The 14,271-nt window shown below is 43.7% G+C and overlaps 1 protein-coding gene and 1 long non-coding RNA gene across 2 annotated transcripts in view; one reads left to right on the forward strand and one right to left on the reverse strand.

Moving 5' to 3' along the window:
• Positions 1-9,178, forward strand: part of LOC123502153 (protein PTHB1-like) — a 14,937-nt gene extending 5,759 nt beyond the window's left edge. Inside the window, 12 exon segments of the mRNA XM_045251378.1 lie at positions 1-128; positions 427-672; positions 1,344-1,468; positions 1,737-1,851; positions 2,797-2,911; positions 3,509-3,692; positions 4,293-4,454; positions 5,128-5,230; positions 5,233-5,270; positions 5,762-6,019; positions 7,049-7,237; positions 8,046-9,178. The exon segment at positions 1-128 is cut by the window's left edge and continues 53 nt beyond it. Coding sequence (XP_045107313.1) covers positions 1-128; positions 427-672; positions 1,344-1,468; positions 1,737-1,851; positions 2,797-2,911; positions 3,509-3,692; positions 4,293-4,454; positions 5,128-5,230; positions 5,233-5,270; positions 5,762-5,965 — 1,420 coding nt within the window. The 3' untranslated portion in view covers positions 5,966-6,019; positions 7,049-7,237; positions 8,046-9,178.
• A 645-nt stretch (positions 9,179-9,823) lies between these two features.
• Positions 9,824-13,309, reverse strand: LOC123502160. The gene is made up of 2 exons (XR_006673808.1): positions 10,637-13,309; positions 9,824-10,450 (listed from the first exon to the last, which is right to left on the reverse strand). It is a non-coding gene; the product is annotated as an uncharacterized LOC123502160 (long non-coding RNA).
• Between the last annotated feature and the right edge of the window lie 962 nt (positions 13,310-14,271).

Raw genomic sequence — 14,271 nt, forward strand, 5'->3', positions numbered from 1 at the left:
GTACCTTGGCACTGACCCTTCACTGTTTGTCGCACCGCCCACCGAGACACGAGAGATTAACTATGAGCACACTGACAAGGAGCTCGTTCACCTCCACAAGATCATCAAAGCTTCTACTAAGGATACTGGTGAGTGTTGGGGTGTAGGGTGAGTGTGGGGGAGTGTAGGGTGAGTGTGAGGGAGTGTGGGGTGAGTGTGAGGGGGTGTAGGGTGAGTGTGAGGGGGTGTAGGGTGAGTGTGAGGGGTGTAGGGTGCAGGGAAGAGGTGTAGGATGGACAAAGAGTGTGTTTTTAAGGATGAGAAAACCCTAAACCTACACTACCCTAACCTAACTTAACTTAACTCAACTCAACTTGCCGTGCCCTGCCCTGCCCTAGACCTGACCTAACCTACCCTACCCTGCCTTAACTTGACCTTATATCACAGGTGCGTTGGTCGGAATGGGTCGCGGTGAGAGTGATCTTCTAGTCTATGGCACCGTTGGCACTCAATTGGAGCCATGGGGAGGGGAGACAAGGGTGGCACCGCTGGATGGGGACGGGGGCATAGTGCCGGCTGTCCCTGTTGTCCTGCGCATCACGGCACACACGCCACTCAACACTGTCAGGGTCAATGTGGCTGTAGAGAAACCCATCGGTGTGACGCAGGACACCTTTGTACTGCGGACTGTTTGTGAGTTGTTGTTTTTGTTTGTTTAAAAGATTGAGAGAGTTAGTCAAAAGTCAGGGACAAATGTCTTGAAACTTCCCTCTTAAAAGAAGTCAAGTTGTAGGAAGATGGAAATACAGAAGCAGGCAGGGAGTTCCAGAGTGTGCCAGAGAAAGGTATGAGTGATTGAGAGTACTGGTTCACTCTTGCAGTTTGAGAGTTGGGTAGAGTAGGGATGAAAGGAAGAAGAAAGCCTTGTGCTGTTGAGTGTGTGTGTGTGTGTCTGTCCTCTTGTTCATCTATCTCCATCCTCTGTCAGATCCCAGGTCTTGTCTATCTATCTTTTCCGTATGGTGTACTAACTTGTACATTGTTATTAGGTGTGTGTGTGTGTGTGTGTGTGTGTGTGTGTGCGTGGTGACTGTGTTTATGTGGTGACTGTGTGTGGTGGACAGTGGTGACTTTGTGTGTGTGTGTGTGTGTGTTGGTGACTTTGTGCTTGTGTAGTGGTGAAATGATAATTACCATATTTGCAAGAGATGTTGTAATGGTGACTGTACATTTCCTCCTTTCATATCACCACCTTCACATCACCACACTACCTCAAACCAAACACACAACAGCACAACAACACTTCATCATTCTCACACTATACCACCACCACCACCACCTAACACTCCATCCACTCTTTGCAGGCGACACCAGCCAAATAATGATTAAATTCTACCAAGCTGAGCCGTACATCCCACCCAGTCTGTCCGTCACCATTATCACCTCTTATGTCAGTCACACAGGGGCGCCACGCATCAACACTGTGCAGGTACGGGTTTGTGTGTGTGTGTGTGTGTTAACTGGCAAAATATCACTTTAAGGTCAACACTCATAGTTTTTCTCTCCCTATCTGCTGTGTTCTATCTTTCTATCCTATTCATTTATCTTTAATTGGTCAAACTGTCTTCATATTACCATAAAAACACACACACACACACACACACACACACACACTTCCTCTTTCTCTTCCCTTCCTGAACTGTCAAAACTACACTCCATAGAATCAACACTGTCTTTGTGTCTCCCTCTGTGTGTAGCTTGAGTTGCCGCTCCGTCTTGTAGTGAGGCCCTGTAGTCCCAGCAAGGAGGCCGACCACAAGATCACCATATCCAGTAACAAAGCCGCTGTCAGTCTGCCAGATCTCTTCCCAGGTGAGTGTGGTGGTGGTGGTGGTGGTGTGTGTGGGTGTGTTTGTGTGAGTCTAGGGAATTTAGTGTGTGGTAGTGGTGGTGTTGTGTGTGGGTGTGGTAGTAGTGGTGTAGTATAGTGTGGTGGTGGTGTGAGTCTAATGTGTCTTAGTTTAGGTGCAGTGGTGGTGGTGTTTGGTGTGGTGTGGTGTGGATGGATGTGGTGGTGACTGGTGGTGGTGGTGGTGATGTGGTGGATTGGTTTATACATCGTTAATTTTTAAAAGCATATTTCTAGCATACCCCAAAACGTCCTTCATTTCTAAACCTAACCTAACCTAATCCTAACTTTCCATCCTACCCCAAAACATCCTTCCTTTTCAACCTAACCTGACCTCCAGTTTCCATTAACCCTTCAGTACTGGGACACATTTTTACCTAGAGTTTTGTGTACCATTAGACCATTTTATTGATGTTAGGAAGGGCTTATTGAGGTCAGAAGATTAATGGCCACAGTCTTCACTATTTTAACCCCTTCAGTACTGAGACGCATTCTTACCTAGTTTTGTGTACCATTAGACCATTTTATTGACATTAGGAAGGATCTGTTGAGGTCAGAAGATTAATGGCCACAGTCTTCACTACTTTAACCCCTTCATTACCATATTCATTCTGGTCACTATTTGGTGATTTTGTACAGCTTCAGAAACTTATGTGGGGATTAAAATAGTGAAAACTCTGGCCATTAATTTTCTAATCTTCATAGACAATTGATAATGTAAATAAAATCGTATAATCGCACCCAAAACTCATGGTAAAAAAACGTCCCAGTACTGAAGGACTTAACCACCCAACATGAGTTTCCGAAGCTGTATAAAATCACCAAATAGTCACCAGAATTAATATAGAAATGCGTCGTGGTACTGAAGGGGTTAATTTACCCTACCTAACCTAACGTAACGTCCCCAGAGTTGGTGCAGGACGCAGGGGTGGGCACGGCAATTGGTCTGCAGTACTATAATGGAATGGAGGTCACTATTCTGTCCTCCCGCACCACAAACAGATACCGCCTGCAGTCTGATAGGTAAGGTGGTGGTGGTGGTGGTGGTGTTGCTTTGTTATTCTTTTCATTTCCTTTTTATTCTTAGCAGTTTTTTTTCTTTACTTTTGTTTTATTCTTATTTTTTTTTTATCTAAATTTCCAAGGTATATAATTTTTTTATTTATTTATTTATTTATTTATTTTTTTTTTTTTTGTGGTGGTGGTGGTGGTGGTATTGTTCTTTTCTTTATTTTTGTTGTTATAGTTTTTTTTCTTATTTGGTTTTATTTTATTAATTTTTCTTCTTCGTATCTTCAAATTTCCAAGGTTAGATATTTCATTGTTCTTTTCTTTCTTGTTTTGGTGGTGGTGGTGGTGGTGGTGGTGGTAGTGGTGTGTTATTGTTCTTGTCTTTCTTGTGTTCTTATATATGCTTGTTTCTTCTTATTCATTCTCGTTTTATTCATTTTCTTGTTCATATCTTACAGAAGTCTCATTTTTCACTCACAGCCTTTCCGTCTCTCTCTCTCTCTCTCTCCAATTTCTTTTTTTAACATACCTTTTCTCTCATTCCCTTCACTCACAATCTTTCCATCTCTCTCTCTCCTTGTCTCACTCCCTCTGGCTCCCTCCCACCAGCATGGCAGCTCTGTGGCTCATCCTGAAGGAGTTAACACGCCGCCTCAAGGGTTACTGGAGCCAGCCGAGCCGCAGGGATGGGGAGGAGCTGCTGCTGGGGGTCGCTTCCTCCTTCCCCACCCACGAGCTCTTCTTCGAGATTGATGCTCATTTCATACGTCGCAAGAAACATAAAGAGCTGGAGGTAGGGTGTAGTGGTGGTGGTGGGGGTAGTGTTAGTGGTGGTGGTAGTAGTAGTAGTAGTAGTAGTGGCGGTAGTGGTAGTAGTGGTTAGGTATGGTTTAAGTTCTTATTCTTAAACCCTTCTTTGCTTCACCTCCACTATTTCAAAAGGCTTTATTTAAATTCACATGAGTTTTTTTTAAGGTGTTTTTACTGGTCCTAGAGGCAGTGACGAGATTTCTTCATTTATAACTGGAGAAACACTCTTGAAAACCTTGCTAGTCATCTCTGTGGCCCTTGAAAATAGTCATGGTGAGAGAGAAGAGCATTTTTTAAGGATGTTGTTACAGTTCTAGAGGCAGAGTGACAAGATTTCTAGATTATGAACTGGAGAAATACTCTTGAAAACCTTGCTATTTATCTCTGTGGCCTTGAAAATAGTCATGGTGAGAGGGAAGAGTGTTTTAAGGGTATTTTTATGGTTTTAGAGGCAGAAAGATGAGATTTCTTCATTATTAACTGGAGAAACTCTCTTGAAAACCACCACATCACCCGCAAAACACCAGTACACCACCACATCGCCATCCACTAATCCACCGTCTTTCCACTCCTTCCCAAACAGCTCCAGTTAGCAAAGCGTTCGGCCCAATTTCGTGCAGTTCAGCGTCGCCTCCTCACCAAGTTTAAGGACAAGACACCAACACCTTTAGCCAACCTGGACAGTCTTCTGGAGGGCACCTACAAGCAAATCCAAGTCACTGATGTCATCTCGGAGAATTTCAAGGTGTTTTTTGAGTGGTTTTGTAAAGTTATATGCGTTTATGTTAGTTCCTTTCTTCACCTCTTCTTTATCTTCATCTCATTCCCTCTCCACATCTCTCTTAAGGCACCCACAAACAGATCCAAGTCACTGATGTCATCTTGGAGAATTTCAAGGTGTTTTTTGAGTGGTTTTGTAAAGTTATATGCGTTTATGTTAGTTCCTTTCTTCACCTCTTCTTATTTTCCATCTCTTTTCCTCTTCACATCTCTCTAAAAGACACTCACAAGTAGATCCAGGTCACTCATGTCATCTCGGAGAATTTCAAGGTGTTTTGTGAGTGGTTTTGTTAAGTTGTGTGTGGTTAGGTTGTTTTTGTCATCTCCTCATGGTAGGTTTTCATTCATTTAGTTATTGCATTTAAGGTTTTCAGCGTTGGTCTTGTCAGGTTGGTTAGGTTAGATATTTTTTAACCATTCACCAGTGTATCTTGTATTAAAGGTTCATTTTTCTATTTATAACTTTAAAATAACAAATATCAGAGCAATCTAACACCAAATAACAAATCCCAAAAACATTCTAACACTTTCTACTTATAACTTTAAAAATAATGAATCTAAGACCATTCTAACACAACACAACACGACTCAAAGCATTCTAACACTTCCTGTCACCCTGCTATGTGTTGGCACTGCAGGGCATGGAGGAGGACGGGTGCCAGCTGAGTTGTGTGGTGCGGCTGGTGCTGGAGATGACACGTCTCGCCACTGGCATGAGTGACCAGGAGTTTGCCCTTCTTTCGGCGCCATGTCCCCTGTGGTGCACCCATCCATGGAGCAGGTACGGGTGTTTGGGGGCTGGCTTTGGTGGTATTAGTAAATCTCTTAGTCCTTTTTTTTTTTTTTTTTTTTTTTTTTTTTTTATTAATTAATTTTTATTTATTTATTTTTTTTTTTTTTTTGTTTCAGATTTCCTTTCATTCTCTTATTGTTTCACACAGGTTTGCTTTTTCTTATTTTGGTGTCAAGGTTATGTAAACAGTTTCAGATCTCCCTTAACCCCTTCAGTACTAGGACACATTTTTACCTCGAGATTTGTGTGCAATTAGACCATTTTATTGACACTAGGAGGTCAGAAGATTAATGACCACAGTCTTCACTATTCTAATTCCCCACATAAAGTTCTCAACCAACCAAACAATAACAGCAAAAAACTAAATAAATAAATAAAATAAAATAATATAATAATAATAATAATAATTAATAAATAAATAAATAAATGAATAAATAAATTGAATACTGTAGGCAACCAAGCAGTCTCATCTCACACAGGGCTGGGAGGAGACAACTGATGCCGCCGTGACCTTCCTCCTTCGCTCAGTGCTAAATCGGGGCAGCTTAGGAGGCGGGACACTAGCACCGCCGGCAACCCCCCAACACCCCTGCCCCGCGATGCCCCACCCACCCCAGAGCTTACCATGCCCGCTGACACCAATAAGCTCAAGAAACACCTGGGCATTTTGTTGGATAAGATAACGAAGGGAGGTGCTCAGTTGTCCCTCGATTCTACGTCTGAGATGAAGATGCCAGGTGTGTGGTGGTGGTGGTGGTGGTAGTAGTAGTAGTAGTAGTAGTAGTAGTAGTAGTAGTAGTAGTAGTAGTAGTAGTTGTTGTTATTGTTGTGTCTCTTTGCTATCTTCTATCATTGTCTTCACCCTTACTGCTTGCTCTTCTGATCTTGTTACCCATATGTTTTCTTGTCTTTCTGTCTTCACTTACTAAGACTTCTAATGCAAGAGTTAATCAGTCTTTCAGCACTATTCTGTCCACCTCCCTGATGCAAGAGGTAACCAGTGTTCTCAGTCTTTCACCACTATTCTGTCCACCTTGATGCAAGAGTTAACCAGTATTCTCTCTCACCGCTATTCTGTCCACCTCCCTGATGCAAGAGTTAACCAGTATTCTCAGTCTTTCACCACCATTCTGTCCTCCCTGATGCAAGAGTTAACCCATATTCTCTCTTTCACCACTATTCTGTCCACCTCCCTGATGCAAGAGTTAACCAGTATTCTCTCTTTCACCACTATTCTGTCCACCTCCCTGATGCAAGAATTAATCAGTATTCTCGGTCTTTCACCACTACAGTAAACCCGAATTTAGTGAAATCCAGCTTAGCGAAACCCTTATTTAGCGACTGTCTGGAAAAAGGCCAAGCCCTCAAGTTTAGCGATTTTCTCTCATATTTAGCGAATGTACCGCACTACACTGTCCCGCCTCCCGCTCGCTCTGAGCCAATCGCGTGTCTGTTTGGCCGTGACGTCAGCCCCACAGTGCTTCCAGCATTCCTGCTCGACACTTGAGCTATTGTGTGTGTTAATCCAGTATTCTGTCCACCCTCCTTGATGCAAGAGTTAACCAGTATTCTGTCCACCTCCCTGATGCAAGAGTTAACCAGTTTTCTCAGTCTCACCACCATTCTGTCCAGCCTCCCTGATGCAAGAGTTATCCAGTATTCTCAGTCTTTCACCACTATTCTGTACTAACATAATAGCTAACAAAATCACTACTTAATCTAATCTAACCTAACCTACCCTAACCAAACCACCACCACCACCCCAGAGTTGAACAAGGAGACGATATGGCACGACGAACCAGAAGACCCATCAGAACCCCCACCCCCACCCCCTGAGGATGATCCTACCAACGTTCCCCTGGGGTCACGGCTCGGGGAGGACCGGGCACGCTCAGCCAGGATCAGGTCAGCTCGCCAAGGACAACGACCGCCACTCACACCTGCGCCACTCTCAGGTTTGTTGTTTTTCTTGTTTTTTATGTTGTTGTTGTTTGATGTTATTTTTGTTGTTAGTGGAGTGAGTGAGTTTGTGGTTTTATTTATTTTTTAGTACCAAGTTTGTTGTTGTTGTTATTTTTGTTGTTATGTTAATAGAGTGAGTGTGTTTGTTTGGGTTTGTTTATTTATAAGTTTGTTTTTTTTGCTCCTCAGGTTAATAATGATGGTTTTGTTGTTGTTTATGTTATTAATGGAGTGAGTTGGGTTGGGTTGGGTTTGTTTATTCTTTTTTTTAATCCTCTCAGGTTTGTAATGATGGGTTTGTTGTTGTTGTTTGTTGTCTATTGAGAGGTGGTCAATTTGTTTGTTTCATTAATTTTTTTTATTTTGCATTTTATATGTATCAGTAACGTTATTCATTTATTTGCGTTGCTGTATTGTGAAGTTGGTTTATTCATTTGTCTATTTATCAAGCTAGTTTATTCATACATTATTTACTTACAAGATTACTTCATTTACTTGTCTATTCAAGCTAGTTATTCATTTCTTTACAGTACTACTTCAATTACTTGTCTATTCAAGCTAGTTATTCATTTCTTTATTGATTTATTTACAAGACTGCTTCATTTACTTGCCTAGTTATCAAGCTAGTTATTCATTTACTAGTCTATTCATCAAGTAAGTTAATTCATTTTGCCATACATTTCTTTATTTCCAACATCACTTTACTCACTAACTTGTACATTTCTTCATTAACAAGGCCTTTCATTCCCTCTCATTCCCTCCACACACTCTTCCCCAACACCGCCCTGACAACACCCACAGAGGACGTCCCTGAGGAAGACCCTGCCACTGCTAAGGAACCCACACTCCTGAAGACATGCCACAGTTAACAGGCGACCCAGCAGCCATTCAGCCACCTCCTCCTGCTCCTCCTGCTACAGTAGAAGAAGAACTAGCAGAACCAGAGCCACAAGTAGTAGATACACCCTTACCAGAGCCCCAGGGACCTAATGCAACCCTGCCACCCCTCCCGGAAGGCCCCAGTACCCCTTCAGAAGTGCCAAGGGTAACCAAGAGAGATCAACTGAAGAAGGAGAACACTATTGAAAGTCCAGCCGATATATTTGATCTTATGGAAGGAGATGATGCTTGGTAGAGAGAGAGAGAGAGAGAGAGAGAGAGAGAGAGAGAGAGAGAGAGAGAGAGAGAGAGAGAGAGAGAGAGAGAGAGAGAGAGAGAGAGAGAGAGAGAGAGAGAGAGAGAGAGAGTGAGAGTGAGTTTTAATGCTAGTCTAGTCATTATTATATTCTAGTCAAGTTATGCAGTCTGAAGTCTTATCAGTGTCTAGTCTGTGGTGTGTGTGTGTGTGTGTGTGTGTGTGTGTGTGTGTGTGTGTGTGTGTGTGTGTGTGTGTAATAAGCATTGATAACTTTTCTTCTGGTTTGAGTTGATCTGAGAGAGAGAGAGAGAGAGAGAGAGAGAGAGAGAGAGAGAGAGAGAGAGAGAGAGAGAGAGAGAGAGAGAGAGAGAGAGAGAGAGAGAATTACCTCCAGCGCACACAAGATAACAACCGTCCAGAACTCGTGATAAAGAAGCAAAGAATCCGTCCATTACCTAATATGAGTTTGTTGTACAGTTAGGGGATGTGGAATTGTTGGTAATAGAGGAACACATGGCACAAGATCGCCAGTTGTGGAAAACAGTCACCGTCCATCCAACCCTACTCTAAATGTGGACAATAAACAAAAATGATGATGATGATGTGTATTTAGGGGACCAAATGATTACAGTACACACACACACACACACACACACACACACACACACACACACACACACACACACACACACACACACACACACACACACACACACACACACACACTTATTCTCTGTAGTGGTTTTTCCTTCCTGGTGGCAAGGCATGTACTATCTAAATAAATCTGTGACATATTTACACATAGTTTCCTTCACATATAAACATTCCTAACCTCTTTGTCAACTTGAAGAGCTATCAAAACAAAACCTACCTCATTTCCTTCAGATACATGAATTCCTAACCTCTCTGTCAACTTGAAGAGCTATAGAAACAAAACCTTCTATCTTAACAATATAACCTAGTGACATATCTATACAGTTTCCTTCACATATAAGCATTCCTAACCTCTTTGTAAACTTGAAGAGCTATAGAAACAAAATCATCTTTCTAAATATAAACTGGTGAAATGTTTCTTTAGTTTCCTTTGCATAATGAGCACTTGTAACTTCCTAGCAAATTTGAGGAGCTGTATTAAACAAACCTCTACTGAAATATGTAACTGTAGTCTATTACAGTAAGTGTTGCATGCTAAGTAACTTCATAGGAATTACTGAGAGTTCCCCAAAGCTTTTTTTTTTATCGGTGTCTTTTTTGAGTTGTTTGTTTATGCATTTCTTTTACTAACTGCCTGCTGAGTCAAGCTTTATCATCTATGGAGTGTTTTCTCTCTCTCTCTCTCTCTCTGTTTTTGCATTTCTTTGCAGCAAACTGATTGAGCTTCATGGAATTGTTCTTAAGCTGTATCTAAACCTTTATCATTTAAGGAGTGCCAGGTGTTTTGTTTTGTTTTTCTTTTTTTTAGCACTTTGTTTCTGCATTTCTTTGCTGCGAACTGAATCAACTTCTTGGGAATTATTCTTAAGATGTACCCAAACCTTTTAATTTATGGAGTGTCTTTCTTTGAGCTGTTTGTTTATGCATTTCTTCTATCAACTGCCTGAAACTTGGTAAATAAAGACACAGGTGAGTTAATAAGAGAAGGAAACTGGCTAAGTCAACAAAAACAGTGAAAGAAAAAGGCTCCATTGCAATCAAGGGACAGGAAACATGTACACACAAACATACTAACAAATAATCCCTCTTTTGAACCTCTAAACAAAAACAATAAGGAAATGCTAATACCCTTTCTAGCAATGAAGGTGATACACAAATACTTTCCTTCTCTACCCTCTAATTCTTGGCCTCAATCTTCTTAACTCATAGTCTTAACACTTTAACGGGAAAACCAAGAACTAACCAAACTTACTTCACTAGACTCCACCACACCCACACCTTGCTTTCCCTTACTCCATTCCTTTAACCTGTCCACCTCAGAATGGGAAGGCAGTGCATCCTTGTAGAGTCAGTAAGGGAGTAAAGTAGCTGAGTCTGGTGCTGTCTCCCTTCCTGCTGTCCATTCTGCTCAAACCTAAGGAGAAAATCATGAGTGGATGTTTTTATTGAGGTTACTTAGAAGATAGATGTGCTCAATGAATGTGTGTGTGTGTGTGAGACAAGAATACATAGCAAAGATTCTACAAATAAGAACAGTTGGCTTTTTTTTATCAAATTTTCTAGTGGCAGTAGTAAAGCAAATAAAAACACCACTACTCACCTTTCAGTACATCACCACATATCACCACACCGCTGAGTGTTGCTAGACAGATACTGCAGGCACCACACACCCAAAGGTACTGCAAACACTCTGCTCTTATTCCAAGTAATGTATTTGCTTGGTAGTAAAATACTTTCACATACCATAATGTAGTGATTCCAGGAATATTGTAACACATGCACTGCTCCCACTCTCTCTCTCTCTCTCTCTCTCTCTCTCTCATGTTGCATCACCTATCACCAGGCAGTAATAGACTACAAGTGTGACACTGCTAATCACTCGGGACTTGGGGACTGGGCTGGGGGCTGAGTGGGAGCTATGCAGGGACAGAGTGCTTTGTTGTGGGAGGGGCTGAGGGGCTGCCGGGGCTGGGAAAAGGAACAGAAGGATTCATCATCAGTGAAATGAAAAAATTATCACTCCTCATAACACGGGTTTCAAGAAATAACTTTTAAAGATGTCAATCAAGAGAAAGTAAAAGATTAAATGTCAGTCTATACACACCACACACACACACACACACACACACACACTCACACACACATGTACGGTCTGACCGCACCTCACACGCCTCTTAAGAAGCATCATTTTGACCAGTGTACAGAGGGACAGGAGTGCCTGGCAACCCAGTGCTCACTGTAACATGTCAGTCCTGGAACAGAGGGTAAGGTTATTTTGTACTTAATACAAGTTGAACAATCAACGCTTAATACTAGGAGTGGATGCAGACGAACCAAGGCTGTGGAGGTGTTCAGGGACCACAGAACACAGGACTACACCACACACTGTCACGCCCAGAAAGAAACAGACACGGCACAGGGACGGCGGCAAACAAGTCTGCCACCGTGCCACCACCACCACCACCACACAGCTGGCCAGACTCCACAGGTGCTGGTGTGTGCTGCCACCAGCAGTCTGGTGCAGTGCGGCACTCCACTGAACAACGGAACACACACACATAGACAAACACGGCAACACATGGAAAGTTCTGACATTTGGCATTGATCATGCTAAGATTTGATCGCTGGTTTGAGGATGAGACAGCGGTGGTGGTGGCGGCGGCGGCAGTGGCAGCAGCAACTGTGGCACCGCCCCGGAGTGATGGGACCACTAAACTTAACAGGACAAAAGACAACTAGAGTAGGTCTGTTTGACGTTGCAGTTTTACAGTCATGGCAAGGACCACATCCCAGGACGCTGGACCCGACGGTCTGACTGCCAGACCCCAGGGTGGCATTATTGCTCCTTGCTGCGCCCGCCACGCCGGCACAGCTAAGACATAGTGAGTTAGTTGAATACAGTTTGATATTAGTAAATACTAGCTAGCCAGTCATTAAATTAGAGGCTTATCAATAACCATGGAAGATGATAAGGAACCCACAGCCTTATCTTGCCCCAGACCTCCACCATGGCCAGGCCACCGCGCAGCTCCACGGCAGGAGGGAACTGTCAGCCGTCTGGGCCAAGCACCGGGTGTTCCGTGTTTGCTCGGCAGCGGGACGCCTCAACTCGGCACAACAGCAAACTCTTGTCTGTTGGCAACGAACAGCAGCGGCAGCAGCGGTGCATGGTCCGGCACCACAACAGTGCAGCGGTGGCGACGGCATCCCCGCCACAGTTCTTATGACTACAGTAACATTAACCAGTGCACTAATCACAGGGCAAATACTGTCACAGGAAGGAGTTCACCGCAGCACCAAGGGATGCCGAGCTGGCCGGCCCCTTGAAGACACCTGACTCTGGGAACACTCAGCACTGCCAGTCCGGCTCCTTGGCACCTTTCTCTGCACACACACCAGCACAGGCTTCAGGAAGGCACTGGGGCTCCAAACACCATCACCACCATCCTGCAGCAGAGACCACCCCACCCAGACCACACCTGTGTTCCCAAATACTGCTTTGTATCACATTCTTCTGTCTCTTGGGTGTGGCAGCCAGGCCAGGCCGGGCAAGTCCTTCAGTCCCTCACACCCGCCACACAACACAGGGCTTCCTTTGTGTCTCACAGCACTACGGCACTGGTGAAGGGAGAGCCACGCCGAGTGAGGCGACGGCACACCAATGCCATGAGTGGTGTTGGTGGTGCAGCGCTGAGCTCCACATACACACAAACCCCACACACACACACACACACACACACACACACACACACACACACACACACACACACACACACACACACACACACACACACACAGAGTACAGCAGAGTAAGAGGCACACAAGGACAGACACAGATGGATAATTCACTGAACAAATTGACAGACATAGGACAGCACACAACTTGTAGCAAAGCAATGCTGCACAACACTGTCTGCCACACGGCTCTCATTCCATGATGGACACACCAATCACCTCTCCACCCCATCCCATCCCGCCCCACTTTGCCTTGCCTTCTCTGGGCCTCAGCATTTAACATCTTTTAGAGAGCACTGTTGGCTCTATCAGTTCACCTGTGTCACCTGTGGACTACTTCAGTCTTAATCTGATCCAAACATTTCCATGAAGTACTTTGAGGGAATGCCTTGGACATCTTTAGTAAAAAAATTTGCAACCCCTTGGCCAGTTTGTCATTCATTGTTAAATAAATAAGTAACCAACTAAAAAAACTGTGATTTCTTGTCTTTTGTAAGATTTTCTGGAATTAAATAATACTGCCCTCATTTCCCAATACACTCAACCCTCGATTTGCCGGACCTCCATTTGCCGGATTTCGGATTTGCCAGACAAGAGTCTGTGGGAAAAAAAAAAAAAAAAAAAAAAAAAAAAAAGTCCGGGACAAGTCGATTTCAAACTACCGCGCCAGACAAAGTTCGCAAATCGGGCACTATAGATGGCAGCGCGGGCGGACATACACGTCTAGTACTGGACTGTAAACAAGTCTGCCGCGTCACACGAGTGTTGTGCTTACGTGCTTGTCGTGGATACATCTTCTTCACAACGATGATGATGATGATGATGATGATGATGGTCGTCGGAGGTTTTGCCTTTGCCTCGGCACCTCCTGTTACTTCTATTCTTCCTGATCCTGCCTTTCTTTTATTTTTCTTTCTCTTGTCTTCCACATCTGGTGCAAAGTCTCTTTCTTCTCCCTCAGTTTTGTTTTTCTGAACAAAAAACGTCTGATTTATTTTCCAACTTCCTGGTACAGCTGGTGCAGGTGCCGAAATGCCGTTAAAGACAACACTATGTTCCCACCGGAAATTTTTGCCGTTAAACACGGGATTCCGGTAAATCGCGTGCCGTTAAAGCGGGGTTCAACCTGTATAGGGTAAAGTCCGGCAAGGGGGTAGACCCCCGGACATTTTCCATTGCCGGACATTTGCCATTCCCGGACAAGCCTTCCCCCCTTTTAGTCCGGCAAATCGAGGGTTGAGTGTACTTTCAAAAGATTGGCAGGGCAGCAAGGCCACACAGCCAAGGTTTGCTGCACAACACTACCTAAATTGCTTCACACAACAAGGTTTTAACAGGGATCAGTGGTGGTGTCCTTCATTAGTGACACAAACAAAACATTACTTTCCTTCACTTTGTGATACACAAAGTGTGGAAACCATGAATTCCAGCCACAGTGACAGTGACAGTGACGGACAGTGTTGGTGGCTGTTCAAGAGTGTTGCTGTACAGTACTTGACC

Source organism: Portunus trituberculatus, chromosome 10 (assembly GCF_017591435.1).
Source record: "Portunus trituberculatus isolate SZX2019 chromosome 10, ASM1759143v1, whole genome shotgun sequence".
In the NCBI taxonomy this organism is placed as follows: domain Eukaryota; kingdom Metazoa; phylum Arthropoda; class Malacostraca; order Decapoda; family Portunidae; genus Portunus; species Portunus trituberculatus.